The following is an 18583-nucleotide window of genomic DNA, read 5'->3' as shown; positions in this document are numbered from 1 at the left end:
ATTTTATAAAATATTAAATATTACAATGATTTATTTTTAAAAACATAATGTAAAACTAAATGTTGGCTGGGAGATACTTAAGGAACATTGTGTTATTTTTAGCCTTTTCTTCCATCGCAAAGTAGAGTGGAGTATGACTCAGAAGAGAGTCAGGAAAGTGGTGAAGATGATGATGATATTGATGGAGATGCATTTGCTGCAAATTCACATAATCAAGAACATTTGAATGCTAATTCATACAGGTGAATAACTTTTTTAGAATGTAAGTTGCTTTACAGTGGTTAAATATGCATTTTTGGTCATTTATTGTTAAGAGCATACACCTTTTACTTGGTATTTTCTGGAAGTGTGTTATTTAAGCTAATTTCTCAGTGATTAGTTTACTGTTTAATATATTGTATAGTGGCCTTTAAATTCAAAATATGTATAATATCCTTAAACATTGAAATTACACCTACTTTATTGTAAGGATATAAGCCTTTGAGAAATCCTAACTATTAATGCATTAAAAAAATTCCTATTAGTAAATGACTTGTTAGTGTTTTCTTACTAGTTGGTCACTGATGCGATTGGCAATGGTTCAACTGGTACTTAATAACTTGAAGATTTTCTACCCTTTGGCTGGACACGATCTATCAGGTAATAAGCAGCAGTTGTCTTTTTATCTTTAATATTAGTTATGTGTTGAGTATGTTCTATTTTTAGTCTAAAAGTTCTTATTTTTTTCACAGTCTCTGATTAAATTGTTTTGATACTTCTTGTCATGGTTTTATACACGGGTGAAAAAGGGAGTTCAGCGTTTAGCAGGAATCTGTGCATATTTATTCTTTTCTGTGCCTCTTAGTCTTGCAAAAGTGCTTACAATATTTTTACCTTGGTGGAAAAGTTAATTTTTTTTTTTTTTTGTAATTCAAGTTGCATAATTTTTACTCTTAATTTACGTTAGCCTTGGAGGAGCCTATCCTTTATCTAGCAGTGTTAGCACAAAGTTAATTTTTTTGTACTTGGGAACATCAGAATGAGCTTTCAGTAAAGACTGCTTTTGGACATACTTGAAATAAGCTTAAGTATTCAGCTGCAGGATTGTCTACATCAAGCTTATAAGGGAGCATTAAGTTTTTTATTATTGTTTATTCACCTGTCTAGAGCTTCCAGTTAGCTCACCAGTATGCTATGCAGTTCTGAAAACATTACAGCGCTGGGAACAAGTTCTTCTCCGACGTCTTGAGCTATATGGTGGTCCACCTCAAAATTATATTTCAGTTCATGCTTCTGAGGATGCCCTAGCTGCTGGTCCTGCATTGCTTCGCCATAAAACTTTGCTTGAGCCTGCAAACACTCCATTCAGGCAAGGCTAATTTTTATAAACGCTGACTAATGTGATAAACATGAATCAAGTATTATGTAGTCAGTGCATGTGATAGGCCTCAACTTCACTGGCAGTGTCATGCTAATTTCTGTATCCGTTGTAATCCCTTGTGAAATTATGGGTACAAATCAGAATCTATGCAAGCCTGATCTAATGCAAGCACAGAAGAAACAGGCAGAGTTTCTTTTTTAACTAGTTACTATGTAGAATAACTGTAATTGACATTAAAATAAAGAACACCAAATTTGCCCTGAGAGATGGTCGTTACAGATGAATGACAATTAAAATTTAATTCAATTATTAAATAATTGTCCCATCATTGGAAAGAATAAAATTATCAATATCTTCTAGATTCAAAGAAATATTTATTATAATTGCATATTGTATAGTCCATGTGCAACATATTCTGTCAGAAGACTGTTCTCAGTTTCTTAAATAATCTCTTTCTATATAGATCCCTGCTGCCTCAATTTTACTTTCACCTTTATTGTCAGAATCGACAGTCTGGTTGTTTATTGTGGAGCACTTGATGCTTATCATGCTTCACTGTAGTGACTTGAGTTGATGTGCTCCCTGGCATTATTTTAAAGTCGTGATTTAAACTTAGTGAAGGCTTCATGGACTTGGCCTGCCATAAGCAACTCCGTTTGTATCTGCGCATTTTACTTTGCTGTACAGTTTCCAGAGATGAACATCAGTGTTTGAAGACAGATCAGAGTTACAATCCTTCTGATCTTCTTTTTTTAACTAAAACACCATGGATCTTTCAGGTTATTAATATGTTCCTAGAAGGAAGTGTCGGTCATTCATTGTTCTTGTATTAGAAGCACTAATTGTCAATAAGCAGAAAGGATCCATATTATTAAGAATAGAGTGGAGTTATCGCAATGTCTCAAGTATGAGCAAGATACAAATATTTATTTTAACTTTACTCTGTAGATCTAACAGTCATGTTGCCTTATCTGTGAAGAGGCTCTGGCAGTACTTGGTTAAACAGGAAGAAGTCCAGGAAACCTTTATCAGAAATATTTTTACAAAGAGGCGATGCTTAAATGAGGTTGGTATGGCATTTAGAGTATGTAATATTTTTTAGGTTAATTTATGAGGTTTTAGTGAACTTATCTGTCTGGCCTGTTTGCTTTCTGGAGCGTGAATGAATAATATGGTTGACTATGACTCTAAATCTGCATTATTTCTTACTAAAAGATCTGTTTCCATTGTTTCAATGAAAACAGTAACAATCAGTCTTTGATTGTATACTGACTGAAAGCTTCACTACAGTCAGCATATTTGTTCATATTAGTACAAAAGTTGACTGGAATGACAAACTCTAGAATATCAAAAATGATAATCTAACATGAATTTATCCCTACTGTGGTCATCTTCATTCTTTAAGAAGTAATGTTATCAAGTGATATTTCTATCTCTAATTTTTTCCAGTGTCTAGCTGAGCTTGAGGTGTCAGACTCAGTTAAATGTGTTGAAGCTATGGTTCTGCAATGGAGTTCTGTTGTTTTTTCCTCCTTCAGTTGCTTTTTTTTTTTTTTCTCACCAATCACTACTCCCAGTGTTTCACAGAATGAGAAACAAAGAATGACTTTGTTTCATTTAAAAAACAAAACTAAAAAATCTACTATCAAATAATAGAGGAGAAAGAAGCAGATTAGAGCAAACCACAGCATGCAGGAGGAAGGGTAGTTATAAGTTGTAAAACCATGTGGTAGCAAAAAGTTCTTTGATTCATCTGTGTCGTGTCACAGCTAGAATATGATTTTACTTGGGTGCTTGTTTTGAAGCTGTTTGTGTCCTCTACAGATTGCAATAAAAAGGAACGTTGTTCTTTTTTGTCTTGTTTGAAGATGCACCATTTCTATTAATGTCTTACATTAATGCAGCCATGTTGCCATGCTGTATGGAAAGGTATTTTGGACTATTTCAGATGTGCTTGATATGTTTCTAATCGATCACTGACAGCCTTACAGAGCATACATTTGTTAGTTTTATTTTCTGTCTTCCTATTACTAGCAATACGTGGAAATTACTTATATTTCAATAAATTAGACTTCTCAGGTGACATTGCTATTGCAGTATGGGTAAATTGATGTCCTCCATACTAAATATGAAGTGAGAGAATATAAACTTGAGAAATACTACTGCTAAATAACAATATATGTAACTGACGTGCATGCGTATGTGAACGCATTGTTTTGTTTTAATTTTTCTTTGTTAGGTTAAACAATAAGGACTTAAGGATTTCATTGATACCTACCATGTTGTGTCTTATCTTTACTTTTTCTTCTGTGCTTGCTCTTTCCCTTGTGAAGTCATCAGAGGACCATAATGAAACCTTGAAAAACTCTGTGGTGGAGGAACCCATCATCAATAAGGTACAAAGTCCTAATGCTCAAATTAATTAGACCATACACTGTTAACGAAATCTTTCCTTTTCAAAATAGTGCTGGTATGCCTTAAAACAAATTACTGACACAGCAAAAGAACTGAAGAAATCAGTTTTGAAAGAGATTGAATTGTACTTGTTATCTTAAATTTGGTTTCTAATAAGCTTTATATCTTAAAAAGCAAGATGAAACAACCAAGTAAGAACAGTACACATTATTAAATTACATTGCTATGTCAAATGAAGTGCTGAGGTTGTGAATTTTCCATGTGACTTGAAAAATTCCATAGCAGTGTGGGAACGAGTACGCAGGAGTTTTTTACCTGTGGCAGGAACAGGTAACTCAGAAGTAATAGTGGTAAACTGAAAATAAAGCCTTATCTATTAGCATAATCATGGTTTGGTCTTGAAAACTTCTGCTGAGTCTTAGTTTCAAGATGGCAATAAATGAGCCCATTTAAGTTTCCTGGAAGACAGGTACAAGAGACTAAGAAGTTATAATACTGTGCCTTCAAATAACATTAGAAATACTGTGTTCTTAAGGTTTTCTCATAGAAAAAAATGGTGAGACAACAAAAATGAGAAGATCCTGTGCTATCTGTGGGCTATCTAGTTATGATTGTTTATATGATAAAACAGTGTAAGTAAGCAAATCATTGCAACTGAATGAGAGCTATATTTTTTGAAAATATGTTCACTACATAAAACAGGTTTTTGGACCTGTTCATAACTGCGATTTTGTGTGATTTTATGTATGTAAGATGACCAGAATGTTGATTTTTACTTTTTATTAAAAGATATACTACTCTGTGGTATAAAACAGCTACTGCTCTTTCCAAAACCTTGAAGAAGATTATTTACAATTCTCTGACAGCACTGGTTTTTTTACTGTTTTTCAAATGAAATATTTCACTTTTGTAAATCTTTTTAAGACCAGTGAAGTAAGAAAATTAGTAGTAAGTAGTTCTGAAATAATTCTGTTTCTTTTTGGAGAAAGTCTTATATATGTGATTGAGGCTTGCATTTTTCTGTTACCACCTCTCCATTTGTGTTTGGCATTACCTTTTTAACTTTTTACTAAAATAGCTGTCAGTTATCACTTTGACATCTCCAAGTGTTCGAGCCTCACAGGTTTTCGACATCCCTGAAAAATGAGAATGACCTGAGAATGAACATGGTATCGTTACTTATGTTAAGTCTTTTTAGTATTGCTTGGGGAATCTTAACATGGAAATAGGAAGCTAAATTATTGCACACAGAGACGATTTACTGTAATAATTACAACTCATTGTCATAGTTTTTTTAGAATTAAAATTGAGGAAAAATAGAAAAATTCATAGGATGTAGAGCTTAGTCTTCAGAATTCCAGTAAAAAAGCAATACTGTGTAAATTTTTGCATTTAAATATGCTTTACTTTTTAAATACAGATAGAAACAGAGTTAGGATACCCAGGAGGCAAGGCAAGAATAATTCACAAAGAATCTGACATCATTACTGCTTTTGCAGTCAATAAGGTGAGTATAAAGGAGGTGGGAGAATCTGATTAATCTATTTCTGTTGTTCTTCTACTTGTTGATCTTGTGATAATGTGAGTAGGTGGTATTTTCTTTGCAAGCTATCCTGATACAGCCTGAATTCTTAGTGCTCCCTTCTCTGAAGCAGTTCATAATTATCTTACCACTGTTAAAGAATTATACTGCAAATTAACTTCTTTTTTTATTGTGGAAAGGATAAAAGGAAGGGAGAAGCGGCTTCTACTTTTTCTTTAAGCCTGTGTGTAGAAGTGTTTATTGTCTTTGGCAAAGGAGGAAGTCCACTTTCTCCTGTTTAACTACTTAAGCCTTAAATGGAGGTATCAAGGGGAAACAGGTTGTAAGCATTGTAGCACACAGTATGAGATACTTGAGTCTTCATTTTCCTGTGAGAGATGCAAGGAGAAACTGGAGATGGTTGAGTGGTACAAAATACAAATTACATGCTGTGCTGTCCCAGATAGCTTTTAAAGAGGAAGCTTCCAACCTTAGCTAATTTAAATATATCGATCTGTATGCATAAGTGTTTGCTATTCTATGTAGATTAAGTGTATAGTTTAGATACAACTGTACAAAACCCAGCACCTGAGTAGTCCTTTTGTAGCTGTTTGTTGCATGTGACTTTTTTCAGGCAAATCGGAACTGCATTGCAATAGCATCAAGTCATGACATTCAAGAATTAGATGTTTCTGCGATACTGGCTACACAGATCTACACCTGGGTTGATGATGATGTGGAAATAGAAAACAAAGGGTATACTTTTTATGTTTCCAATATCACATCCTAACTGTGCATAAATCATTGTGTCAAAGCACAGTATTCAGTGTTGTTGTTTGGAATCTAACTTACAATGTTATTTCATTCATAGGGCTGATGATTTCTTAGTTATCCATGCTCGTGATGATCTGGTAAATGTTCAGGGAACCACTCCTTATACTCACAGTAATCCTGGCACACCCATTAATATGCCTTGGCTTGGTAGTACGCAAACTGGCAGGGGTGCATCTGTGGTAAGTCACTTGTGAAAGATTAGACATACACTGTCCATCTTTCTCCCTGCTTTTTTTGCTCAGTGTTCCTGTTTGTATCTTACAATTAGCATGTATGTAAATGTTGCGTTTCTACTACAACAATTTTATAATTATTTTTGTAATGATGCAATTAATAGGCTAAAATACTGCATATAATTTAATACACACGAAATAAGGAAGCAGAAGTTTTACTAAGCCGTTTTATTTTTTTACTTAAAAATCAAGGTTGAGTGAAGAAGTTACAACTTAAATTGTTGCTTTTTAAATGAGCTGAGGTTAAAAGCAGGTTCTGAAGAGCATAAATTCAGATGTCAGCAGATAATTCATAGAGATTGGCTTGAAATGCTTGTGTAAAATACTGAGGTAGCTTTTAGCTTAACCAAAATCTAATGTTTCATTCTGATTCCCAGAGCATTCCAGATATTATTTTAAAGTAAGTACCAACTTCCACTCTGGTATAAATTGCCATTTTGTTACACTGTAAGCCTTGCTAGAAAGGATACTGAATGAACTCCTGAAGTACATTTCATAGGCAGGGCAGAGGCTTCCAGTGAAGTGAATTAAACTCTGGAATTGAGCAAATCAAACTTGGGAAAAATGGGGATTTCTGATTGCATAAGAAAAATAAGAAAGGCAATATTGCAGAAATAGGATCAGCTACAAACATCATCTATAGTTTCAGCTACATACTGGTAACTTTAAACAATGTTTTTTTTAACCCAAAAGCTGAAGTGAGCTCTGTCATCTTTTTTTTGAAGAGCTGTGTGGTTTGTCACATAACTTTGCTTAGTAGTTATATTAAATTTGGCCATTTAACTGATTAATGTTTTTACAGGAGGTAATCAATTTCATTATTTGACATTTCTAAAATAAATAGAGTTGAGGAGCACCCAGTAAAACACAGTTATGTCCTCAGGACTAAACTAATCCTTCTCATAGTAAAAGTAACGCTTATACAATGATAGCTTGTATTTTTATACATAGATACTCTATCTGGAATAAACTTTAGGTCTGAGCAAAAAGGTACTATCTCAGATTTAGTTCTGATCAAATGCTAGTTCTAGTCTGACTATTGGTATATTTAATGTGGGCCTGTGCAGCATAGACGTAATAATGCAGGTTTGTTGATAGTCACCAGGAAGATGCTTACTTGGAGACACTTAACTGGGCTGAAGTGGTCGTACCAGATGCCTTTATCCCTCAGGCTGTCTGAACATAGATGTGCAGCTGGTCTGGATAACTGAATGAATTGCATCTCATGATTTGGCTGCACTTCATAGCTTTTTATAGCTTAGAGCAGACTGATGAGTGTGGCAGAATGAAAGAGCCATGTTATTTTTTTTAATTTATATGAACAGTTTAGTTTGAATATTAGGAGGAGTAAATAAGGAATTAGCATTGAAACAATGCTGTTGCAATACCTACATCTCTGCCTTGTATTTTGAAACTGCCTTATCCTAGTTACCAGTTTTCCAGCTCTGGTGACATAATCAGGTGTCATCTGCAACTATTCCTGGAAAGTTTTTCCTCTCAATTCCATATATAAGTATATACACATAAATGTGTGTATATGTATATATATATAGTTTGCCTTTGTATTTCTCAACCTACTAATTACATAATCTTAATGCAAAGTGTTCCTATATACCTTTCTGTTTCATATGTTGCAAAACATTCTTTCCTGAAGATACCTGTCTATGCTTCTGTTGAATGCATTTGTTGTTAATCTTTTGACCTAAGTTTTGGTTGGTGTTCTGTTTGACTCTGGCAGAGGAGTAGAGAACCAACCAGGGAATGCAGCCACAGCTCCCCTGTAGGGAGGGGTTACAAAGGTACTGAATGAAGGACAAAGTAAATGAAAAAAGATATAGGGATTCCTGGGAGAAAATGGTGTTACTGAAATCTAGAGGAAAATCAGCTTCACCAAAAAAAACATCCTGTTGCTACTACTTTGTTCCTTCACATACTGCTTTTGATCTCTGTTCCCATCTTTTCCATGATTTACAATTCATTTAGTAGATCCATAGCTTGCTGTTCTTCACCATTACTATCTTCTTAGTCATGTTATCTGTGGTTCACTTCCATCAACACAGGAAACTAACTTAGTCAGTTAACTATATTTTACTAGCTCTGAGATTTTTTTTAGTCTTCACTGTTTCCACTTATTCAGTTCCTACAAGGTAAGTGAGGAGGCTCATTCTTCAGCTGAGTGTGTTTGCACAGTGCTTTCAGTAGATGTTTCTAAAAGAACACTGAAATAAATAGTGCAAACTGAGCTTTATTAAAACTTGGCATCTTGTGAACAGCTTGTCTTTCAAGCTGGTATGACTGACACATATATTTGTCACTTTTTGTTAACCAAGAATCAATTATGTATATTTTTTAAATTATTCAGTCACAAAGCACCCCACTCCAGCTATCAACTGCTTTATAGGGGAAACAGAACTAGCAGTATTAAGTGTTAGTTGCACTGATAGTTAAAGGATATGCATTTGTCTTCTAAATTGGAGGTGCTGTCCCAGGGATTTGTGTTAGCATAGTCTTTGAAAGACAAGCTTCTGCAACCTTGCTTTTTTCAAAAAAAGTATAGAAGAAATACAGATTGGGAGATAGTATATCTATTTGTCTGTTGAATTAAGCAAGAAGCTTTCCATTGACTTCTGGGTTATAGTTATTATCTGTGAAACAGGTCAGACCTTTTATTTTGGTGAAGAAGTAGAATAAGCCTGAATAACTTAAAAATTATTTTTTCACTTACATTAGGAAATAGTGAATTTAGAGAGCCAAGTAGTTGACTGGTGTACACACTACTGTTTGAATAGTATTGTCTTCTAACATCTTGTATTTAGTCACCAATGGTTGTTTTAGTCACCATTATTTTACCAGACCTTTTAAGTTTGGTTTTTTTTTTCATTTATGATTTTAAGTAATTATAGAAAACAAACAAACGAACAAAAAACCCTCACATTTGAAAAGTTTGTCTTTATGTATTGTTTTACCTTCTGGAAGGTGTTTTGAAATAAATTTGGATGACTAAGAGGCATAAGGCTTTCCCTTAAAGAAATACTGAAGCTTTGAAAATGGAATGATCTGAATCTGCTTCCAAAATACAGTCAAAGCATTAGAAGGATTGCAGTTATCCTGCTAATTGAAACAAGCAAAGAGAACAAACTAACAACAACAAAAAAAAAGTCCAGAAAAAAAAAAAAAAAACGAAAAGAAATAAATAAAGGTAGGAAATAAAAGAATGAAAGCATAATCTTGAGATACAGCAGTTGAGAGAAAAGGAGGGAAGAGGGAAGAGGCATGCACAGAAAATCGAGATTCATTTCCTTGATGAAAAATGCCCACATTGTCTTGCAGCTAAGTTTTATGGATTGGACTTCTCACTTAATTTGATGAGTTTTTAATCTTCCTTATCTAATGTCTCCAGTTCTCTTTGTGTATTGAACTCTTGACAGTGAGGGGTTAAACCAATCTGGAAAAACAGAATTCCTGGTAGTGTAGCTTACCCAAGGAAAAGTTGTGGAATTCATGAACAAAAGTGTTGAATTTAGGAAGCAAAGTCAATTTAGGAGCAAAAGTTTTGGAACTTAGGAAAAGGAAAATCTATTGGAAGTACACTAGCAAAATTATTAAACGCTTTTAAGTAATATTTGATTTAACAGTTACTAGGTATTTTGCTTCTTCTAGAAGGCCTCAAATCACTGCTTTTCAATCAATGACAGTACATTAACTAGACTTGAACTAATATCTTCCCTCCTATTTTTTACTTCTGTTAAAGTTTGTTTACCTCTTTCTTTACATGCTCTGCCTCTCCCTTGCTTATCATACAATATTCAGGAATATTCCAATAAATTTAATGGAATCAGAAAGGAATTGGCAAGAAAAGAGGTAAGACTGCAGCCTAAGGAGTGTTCATACTTGGATCCATAAGTCTCTGAAGCTAAAAATTAATATTTACCACAATATATAAAGCTGCAAAAGTATTAACATCTATGCTAGTCTTAGAAGAAACTGTCTTCTGAATTTCTAAAAGCAGTACTTGCTTTCACTAGGAATTCTGATAGGATACAAATTATCTGACATGATTAATTATTCATATTCAGTAAGCTTTTGTTAGCTGGTACTTTGTAAATGTTTTCTATTTTTTCGTTTATTGAACAGATGCTCAAGAAGGCTGTTAGTAATGTCAGAAGAATGGCTTCTCATCCAACATTACCATATTGTAAGTTCAGCTTTGTTTTTCTTTAATTGAAGACTGTGTATTGTAGAATAGCCTTAGTAAAAAGGGATCTTTTTTAAACCGAATGAATATTGTTTTCCTTTATTTTGACCTTGCATGAAGGATAGAATGATAAAGCTGTATCAGTATCTCTAAATAATTTCATATTTCAGTGCCATCTCAATACAATTCTTAAGTAATTAGTATGTACAGCTCAATAATGTGTGAATAGCATGGGTTTAAGCTTCATCAGTAACTTGATAATCCTACAGTAATGCTATGTACTGTGGCAGATGCCGTGGCTTTAGCTATTTAGAGGATTGTGTGAGCTGGTGCAAGTCTTGTTAAAATTGTAGAAGTCTTCCTGCTGATGTTATGAAAGGTCAGTTAACTGTTTTCTATTGCAGATCTGACGGGTGCTCAAGATGGCAGTGTAAGAATGTTTGAATGGGGTCATGCACAGCAAATCACGTGTTTTCGGTCTGCTGGCAACTCAAGGGTAACTCGAATGAGGTTCAATTATCAAGGAAATAAGGTAAATGACAGAATGCTTTGTTTTTACCTTATTCTCACAACAGAAAGTTGTAAATTAACTGAAACATCATTTTCTCCAAATTCAAAAGAGCTTCTCTGAATTGCGGGAGATATTTTCTGTGTAACAAATACATGCGTATTTACAATTTATATCTCATTTCAGTTTGGAGTTGTTGATGCTGATGGATATATAAGTTTATATCAAACAAATTGGAAATGTTGCCCACTTACAGGGACTTCACCAAAACCATATTTGGTAAGTGGAAAACCTAAACTTGGTTCCATAAAATTCTGTTGTGCTTTTTTATTTTTTTTAACCTCTTCAGACATGTTAGGACTGGGCAGGGATTGTTCTGATAACCAGTATTAATCAGTTTTTAATAATGCGTTGTTGCCATTCTGTAATGGCAGACAATTTCTCAAATCTCCATCATACCTTTAAAGCTGGAGAGTAGAAAATGCAATGTCATAGATGAAATAACCTTCATGTTCCGTAAGAATTATCAGTAATTATCAGCTGTGAATTAAGCATCAGTAAATCAGGACTGGAAATATACTGACCTGAAAAATCAGTAGTTTCAGAAGGCATACATGTAGTCTCATATCCTGTGTTCTTTAAAACGTATTCAAAAGAACACACCTTCCTGTGCAAGTTTAAGCTTTCATGTTGACAGAAAATCTGTCTCTCTGTAATTAATGATTTATAAACTGCCATTTTTCAGACCTGGCAATGCCATAATAAAACAGCCAATGACTTTGTTTTCATCAGTTCATCATCTTTGATAGTCACAGCTGGATTGTCTTCTGACAACAGGTAAGAACTTACTAAATATTGCTCTGATAATATATAAAAATGATATGGTGCCATGTTTTCTTCCCCCCTTTCCCATGTCCAGCTTCAGCTTTCTGGTGATTCTCTTACGCAATTTAACAGCAACATTCATACTCCTGCCTTCTTTCTTTTGGGGAACACAATGTTTGCATCCACATTTCCTAAAGTTGCTAAAGGTGATCTTATAGGGAAGCACAAAACCTCTGTTCATGTTCCCTATGAGTCTGTCTTAAAGTTTTTATTGATAGATTTAGGTAGACCTGCATAGCTCTTTGGAGAACATTTAAAATATGTCTGGATTAAGAAATATCAAGAGCAGCTAACATTCAAATGAATTCAGCTACAAAAGTAATCTCAATATGAATTTGTAAACAGAATAACCAGTAGTAGAAAGGTATGTTTAACTATGAAAGTTATTTAGAATCTGCCCAAAAATACTAATTCTATAAGCTTGTTTACAGTGCTTTATCCCTGATACAATTTCCTTGTGGTTCCTATGACTTCATTAAGTATTCAAAATGCTTGGTAGCATTACTTAAAACTTTTTTTTTCCCATACAGAAATATTTGTCTTTGGGATACTTTGGTTTCTCCCACAAATAGTCTGGTGCATGGTAAGTAAAATATATCACAGAAAATATTTGATCGGTGTAAAAAATAAAAATAAAATAGTGGATCTGCACTCATGGCAAAGTTATTGGTGTCTAAGTTATTGGAAGTAATTTTAATACAAACAGTAAAACAACTTTCTTCATCCTGCATTAGTTGTAATCTAAGAAGAGATTCTTGAGAAATAATACAAGGCTCTATATGAATGGTTTCTTGCCATTTCTTATATCTTTATACTACAAGCACAATTTCTGAAAACCAGAAATCTAATAGCTGCAGTCTTTTTTAAAGATGGATTGAGTCTTGTTTGTTGTGATTAGCATATTCAAAAGACAATAAACTTTAAAAACAGCAATTTTTAACAGATTTTCTGAGTCTGCATAGATATGCATCCATGTTCAACTCCAGCTTCCTGTAGTTGTCTTTATTTAAGTCAGAGGCTCCGCTCAACACTTATGGTACTGTAAAGACAGCATTGGACATTTCCAGATCTACCTGGAAAATATGAATGCTTTTTAAGAGCTGTTATGTATTTCATTGCCTTTGTGAAAATTCTGCCCTGAAAAGCCATGGTTATGAAGTTTTCTGAACTTACAGTTCTCTGAAGTTAAGTGCATGAATAAATGCACCAAATTTCTTAGGAAATTGACATTGATTTGGTTTTTTAAGGAATATGTTTGACAAACAGTATGAAAACAAGATTTCATAATCATGTAGTTATTTTCAGAGTCTAATTTTTAAGGATGCTCTTGTTTCTTTTATACAGTGCGTTTTTGCTTTCAAAGATTGTCCAGTTCTATATCATTTTTATTTTGTGTTATGCCAAATACACTGCACAATGTTTTAAATGCTTTCTGCACATGTAAACAAGAATTGCTTCTGTAAGTACGTTTCTTCAGATGTAATAAATACTTAGGTGGGTTGCACTGATTTTATTACTACTACACTACTACTTTTTTGCTGTGAGAAAGAACTGAATTTGAATATCTGAAACACAGGTTTAGGCTTAGTCACGTTGTGAACTCTTGGTAAGCTTGAATGCTTAGGCATATTTATATGGTGCATAAAATTTCTAAACATAGCTTAAGAGAAGCCTCTGAATTCTTAAGTACAAATATTATATGTCACATAATAGGATTTATAGCATCTAGTGTCAGACATACTGAATTTTGTTCTGATAAATGTAATCTTTTACTAACTCTACTCATTTGGAGGAGTAAACATGCCCAAATAAATTTGTAAAGTAGGAAACTGAAAACAATTAGTGGAAATGCTGTCAAAAGATATCTAGCAATTCAGGAGGAAACTTGCCTTGAAATAATAATTAAAGAGTTTGAAAAGGACCTGTTTCTGGTCAAGGCTTAATAGTTTATAGAGATGAGGAGGATATTTTTTTTCCATACATACACTAACTCCTTCGTTTGTGAGTACTGCAACCTCAGGATGTCTGATATAAGTCTTGGTTTGCATATATGTGGTACTGAATGAAGTTAACAGGTTGTGATCAGTTGCATTACAGCTTCAAAGCCATTGTTTTTACCATCCTGAACTTTAGAAACTGATGGCAAACTAATATTAGTACAATGTGTTTAGTTAAATTACTTTGCTTTGGCTTTCAGCTTTTGTCTGTCATGATAGTGGAGCAACTGTTTTAGCATATGCTCCAAAACATCAGCTGTTAATCTCTGGAGGGAGGAAAGGCTTTACGTGTGTAATTGATCTTCGCCAAAAGCAGCAGCAGCAGTTACTCCAAAGCCATGATTCTCAAGTCAAAGCAATTGCTGTTGATCCTACAGAAGAGTATTTTGTCACGGGATCTGCTGAAGGCAACATAAAGGTATTAATGGGGGACAGGGAGCAAAGAGGTGATAATCATGATATTGTGTAAACTTAATAATAATAATAAACCCACAAGTAAAATCCTACTGCACATAAATGTGGAATGATCAGATGTCGCTTTCAGTTCTGAACCCTGACTTTCACATATACTACTTTTGTTTTGAAATATTGTTCTTACCTCACAGTCCACTTTAGTTAATATTACCTTATTATAGAAAATGAATATTAATATTCTATAACCATGCCATTATGAATTGCTGCATACCTTTTCTCTCAAAATTAGTGTGAGAAAGATCAATACAAAATGTACTCTAGTTCAGTTTTTCCATGACTCATCACTAGTGAGCTTTAAGATCCTGGTAATTATTAGTAATTCTTATGGGAGATTGATGTTTTGATGCTTTTTCAGGTATGGAGTCTGTCTACGTTTAATCTTCTGCACACTTTCATCAATGAGCATTCTCGACAGTCTCTCTTCAGAAATATTGGGACAGGAGTCATGCAAATTGAGACAGGACCAGCAAATCACATATTCTCCTGTGGTGCTGATGGAACAGTAAAGATGAGAATCTTGCCTGATAGATTCAGCCCATTTAATGAAGTGTTAAAAAATGATGTGAAATTCATGATGTAATATTTTTTCTCAATACAGTGTGTAACATTTACCTTTTGCCATCCCTGAAAATATTTTTCCTGAAACTAGTCAACAAAGCAGATGTACAATGACAGCTTGTGCCACAAAGATGCTTTTGTTTCTTATTTTATATATTTATTACTTAGATCTTTTAGTCACTTCAGATTCTGATTGTTGCCTAAAATATATACAGGACTCTGAATTATCTGTTTATAATATACTTAAGATGTTTCTGAGGTGGTTTACTCTTCCATTTAGGTAGTTACGTTCCTGCCTGGATTGTACCATCTGGACATAGTCTGTGTTCGACACCTGGCCTTTTTCTGAAAGTAGGTTCAGATGGGAACCTTAGATAATGTTATTCTCTCACTCTGGCAACCTTAGCTGTATCTCTACTTGTGTAGTTGGCCAACAATAAAAATGTATACCTTTGTGTGAGAAAGAAGCAGTCTATTTTAGTAAATACTCCTACTGTATCAGAAACTGGCCATGCAGACATTAATGTGAGCCACTGTCTGTCTCCATTCCTGGAATCCAGGCTGTTTATCTCCTTAATTCACTCGATCTCTTTCCTATGATCTAGGGTATGAGAAACTGAAGAATGTTCTGTGACTTGTCTTCTGTTCCATAGCTTGACTCACTGCCATCAGGATGGCAAACTTAGCTTTTAAAAGAGAAATATATTTTTAACCCTAAACACTCCCTTTACAAAAATATGTACATATTAATGCATTATCTTCCTATTAAAATTGCCATGATTATTTGTGAAGCTTTAGTCTTGCTGAAAAAGTAGTAGTACAGGAAGATACATTAGAATCTCCTCAAAGTATTTATTTGCATGTCTATAGAGAGAAAAAAAAAAAACTAATTTATTTTTTACCTTTTTCCAGTAAGACTTTATTTAGCCCAAAGATACTCAGCTCATTCTTAGCACTTAATGTTTTTGTTTGTCTGCTTTTCCTAAGTACTTTACGGAAGTAAAAAATAAAAAAAAATAAATCAGCAGAGTACTTTAATATGTTCACTCTTTGTACTGTACATTTACATCTGATTTAAAATGAAAGGAAAATATATTGAAAAGCATACATTGTTTTTTTATTTTTTATTTTTTATTTTATTTTATTTTATTTTATTTTATTTTATTTTATTTTATTTTGGCCAAAATATTAAACTGCATAACTTAAGTGTTTGACCAAAATATCGAATCTGTATTTTGGTTTATTTTTCCTGGCCTATTTCAGAACTTGAGAGTTTGACAAAGGTTTAATTTGTAAACTAGGTGTAAGGCTGGGTTACTTGAATGCCAGTGGTGTACTCTGTACTAAAAGATATTTTGTGAAATAGAGCACCAAGATAATAAATGGAAAATAAACTTGTCAGATTAGGAACTATGGGGATAAATAAAGCATAGTAGAAGTGAAGGGCTTGTAAAATGAACTTAGTAACGTTCTCAGGATGCTTTTATCTTAAAAATACAACATCATTTAAAAAGATTTTGTAAATTGCATTAAGGTCATTTAAAATGTATATTTCGCAAGCTGCAGTGGAAACACTATGAAGGTTTTTATGCACATATAACCTGAATTTTCGAATTGTGCAATAAAAAAGAATGTGAATACTCCACCATGAAAAAACATCGTGACAGCATTTCAAACTGGTACAGCTGTTTGGTGGTTCACTTGTAATTGTTCTTCCGCTACTCTTAGTTACAGATTAAGATCAAAATTGGTATTAAAACAGTTTAAGTACAATGATGGACCAGAAAAGCGACTGATGAGAAGCGACATCGCCTTACAGAACAGACTTGCCAACATGTGTCCTGTCTGCTCAGTGATTCTAATAACTGCTGTTCCTATTAAGCAAGGAAGACAACGGGAGTTATCCTCAGCACACTCCTTCAGAGAAGCAATTGAAACCAACCTGGGCTTACAGCTGCTTATATACATGCATTAATTTTATGCAAACCTCTGAACTAACAAAGTTATATTCAGAGAATGTGCGAAACAATGACAGCATTGTATAATGAGGTCCTTGATGTTTTGTTCTGAAATGTATCTGTGATTCTGTTTCATTAGGTTTAATATTTCAATCTCAGTTTATTGTACTGGTGATCACAAAAAAACTGTCTTTTCATCTGCAAACCAAGCGGATTTTATGTAGAACATCCCAAGGCATACAATGTTGTCATTTTTCTGAGTCGAGCTGCACTGTGATTATCCTGGCAAACTTGTGCTTTAGACTAGAAGAGTAAGGACTACGAGCAGGCATTTTCAATAATGTTTATAGTTACCATAAGCTACTCTTAAAATAACGTAAAGTCACTATGTATTTGCCCATACCTTCATAATAGTTCCAATAAGTCTTGCAGAAACTCAACTTTCTAGAATCCCATGTTGCTGCTACTTCCTTTACAAATCAGTTGAATTCATGTATATGTTAATTGATGTTTAACAATTTTAAGTCATTCTATTGATAGCTTTCTTGTAATAATGGAATCAAAATGAATTAACTTCTGTTGTAACAAAAACTTTTCAAAGGGACACTCTCAACTTTAGTCATTAGGGGAAAAAAAAAAAAAAAAAAAGAGCTTCCAGCTGATGCCTTAACAGCTTCCATTGATTTCTGTCTTTTCAGCAATTAATGCTTTCTCCGTATTGCTATGCAAGTTACTCAAAAGGTTAATATTGGCTGCCTAGGGTTCTGTAAGAGGTAGCAGTAATGCAGAAACTAAATTTAAAATTTGCACTTTCCAGTACTTAATCTCCAATAATTCCATGTCCAGACAAAATAACTTAGTTGACAATGTCCCTTTTAAATATCATAGCCTAGTAATTGTGACTTGTGTTGGTCTATGTAGCAATACATGATGCAGCTGGGTTTTCATTCTTGTCTTGTTGATTCAATTACCTCAAACAAATTTGTGATACAAGTTCTTCACTGTTACTACAGTAACTTCTGAGAGTTAAACTCTGGCCACCTTTGTACTTTAACTGGCTTGCTGTGTGACTTGTAAAGCAGATAATTCTCAGCTGATGTTGCAGAATGTTCATGGAGAAGGATGAAGTGAGTGAAATAGATTTTGTACCACGCTGCTATGGCATAAGCTGAGTTTAGGTGTTTTGATGCATTTTAGAAACCTTGCTGCTACTTGCAGGAAATAAACTTTTGGGGATATTCTATATGAGGTACCATTTCCTTCCTTCTAAGAGCACCCATTGTTAGATTAGCTGCAACAGTTATGAAAAACTGCAACCGTGATTACAAGAAAATAAGCTTGGATACTGGATATGTTCTCCAAGATAATTTTTTTCAAATGTTTATTTTTACTAAAAGTAGCAAAACAGCCTCTAATGGCAGGTTCAGCACACTGATCAAATAATTTATATAAATAAAGATACTGATTTAACAAGTTTATTGGTGTTTTATTCCTCCCCAGTTTTAACTGTGAAATCTGTATGCTTTTGATCTTTCCTGTCTGTTTCTGTGTCATTTATTGCCTAAGCTTCTAATGCTTTAACTTGGTTTCAGTTAGCTTCCTTTAAAATTCAGCACATTAATTAGCTATCAGCTGCACTGTTTT

The 18583-nt window shown here is 33.8% G+C and overlaps 1 protein-coding gene across 4 annotated transcripts in view; it reads left to right on the top strand.

Annotated features, from left to right (window-relative positions):
• The window catches only part of DMXL1 (Dmx like 1), a 74227-nt gene extending 55644 nt beyond the window's left edge, over positions 1-18583 (top strand). The window contains exons 31-46 of one of the 4 annotated variants that reach the window (XM_031601402.2): positions 103-242; positions 554-639; positions 1147-1348; positions 2309-2426; positions 3694-3756; positions 5196-5282; positions 5932-6053; positions 6169-6310; positions 10175-10225; positions 10499-10559; positions 10964-11091; positions 11254-11346; positions 11813-11904; positions 12483-12535; positions 14150-14367; positions 14779-18583. In XM_031601402.2, the coding sequence (XP_031457262.1) occupies positions 103-242; positions 554-639; positions 1147-1348; positions 2309-2426; positions 3694-3756; positions 5196-5282; positions 5932-6053; positions 6169-6310; positions 10175-10225; positions 10499-10559; positions 10964-11091; positions 11254-11346; positions 11813-11904; positions 12483-12535; positions 14150-14367; positions 14779-15003 (1881 nt within the window). In that variant the 3' untranslated portion in view covers positions 15004-18583. Of the gene's footprint in view, positions 1-102; positions 243-553; positions 640-1146; positions 1349-2308; positions 2427-3599; positions 3670-3693; positions 3757-5195; positions 5283-5931; positions 6054-6168; positions 6311-10174; positions 10226-10498; positions 10560-10963; positions 11092-11253; positions 11347-11812; positions 11905-12482; positions 12536-14149; positions 14368-14778 lie in introns of those variants that run through there. The other 3 variants (XM_031601400.2, XM_031601401.2, XM_090131970.1) reach the window with 3 other exon arrangements.

The sequence above is a fragment of the Phasianus colchicus genome, chromosome Z (assembly GCF_987193195.1).
Source record: "Phasianus colchicus chromosome Z, bPhaCol1.hap1.1, whole genome shotgun sequence".
In the NCBI taxonomy this organism is placed as follows: Eukaryota; Metazoa; Chordata; class Aves; order Galliformes; family Phasianidae; genus Phasianus; species Phasianus colchicus.
This window is presented reverse-complemented; position numbering and strand designations above follow the sequence as displayed.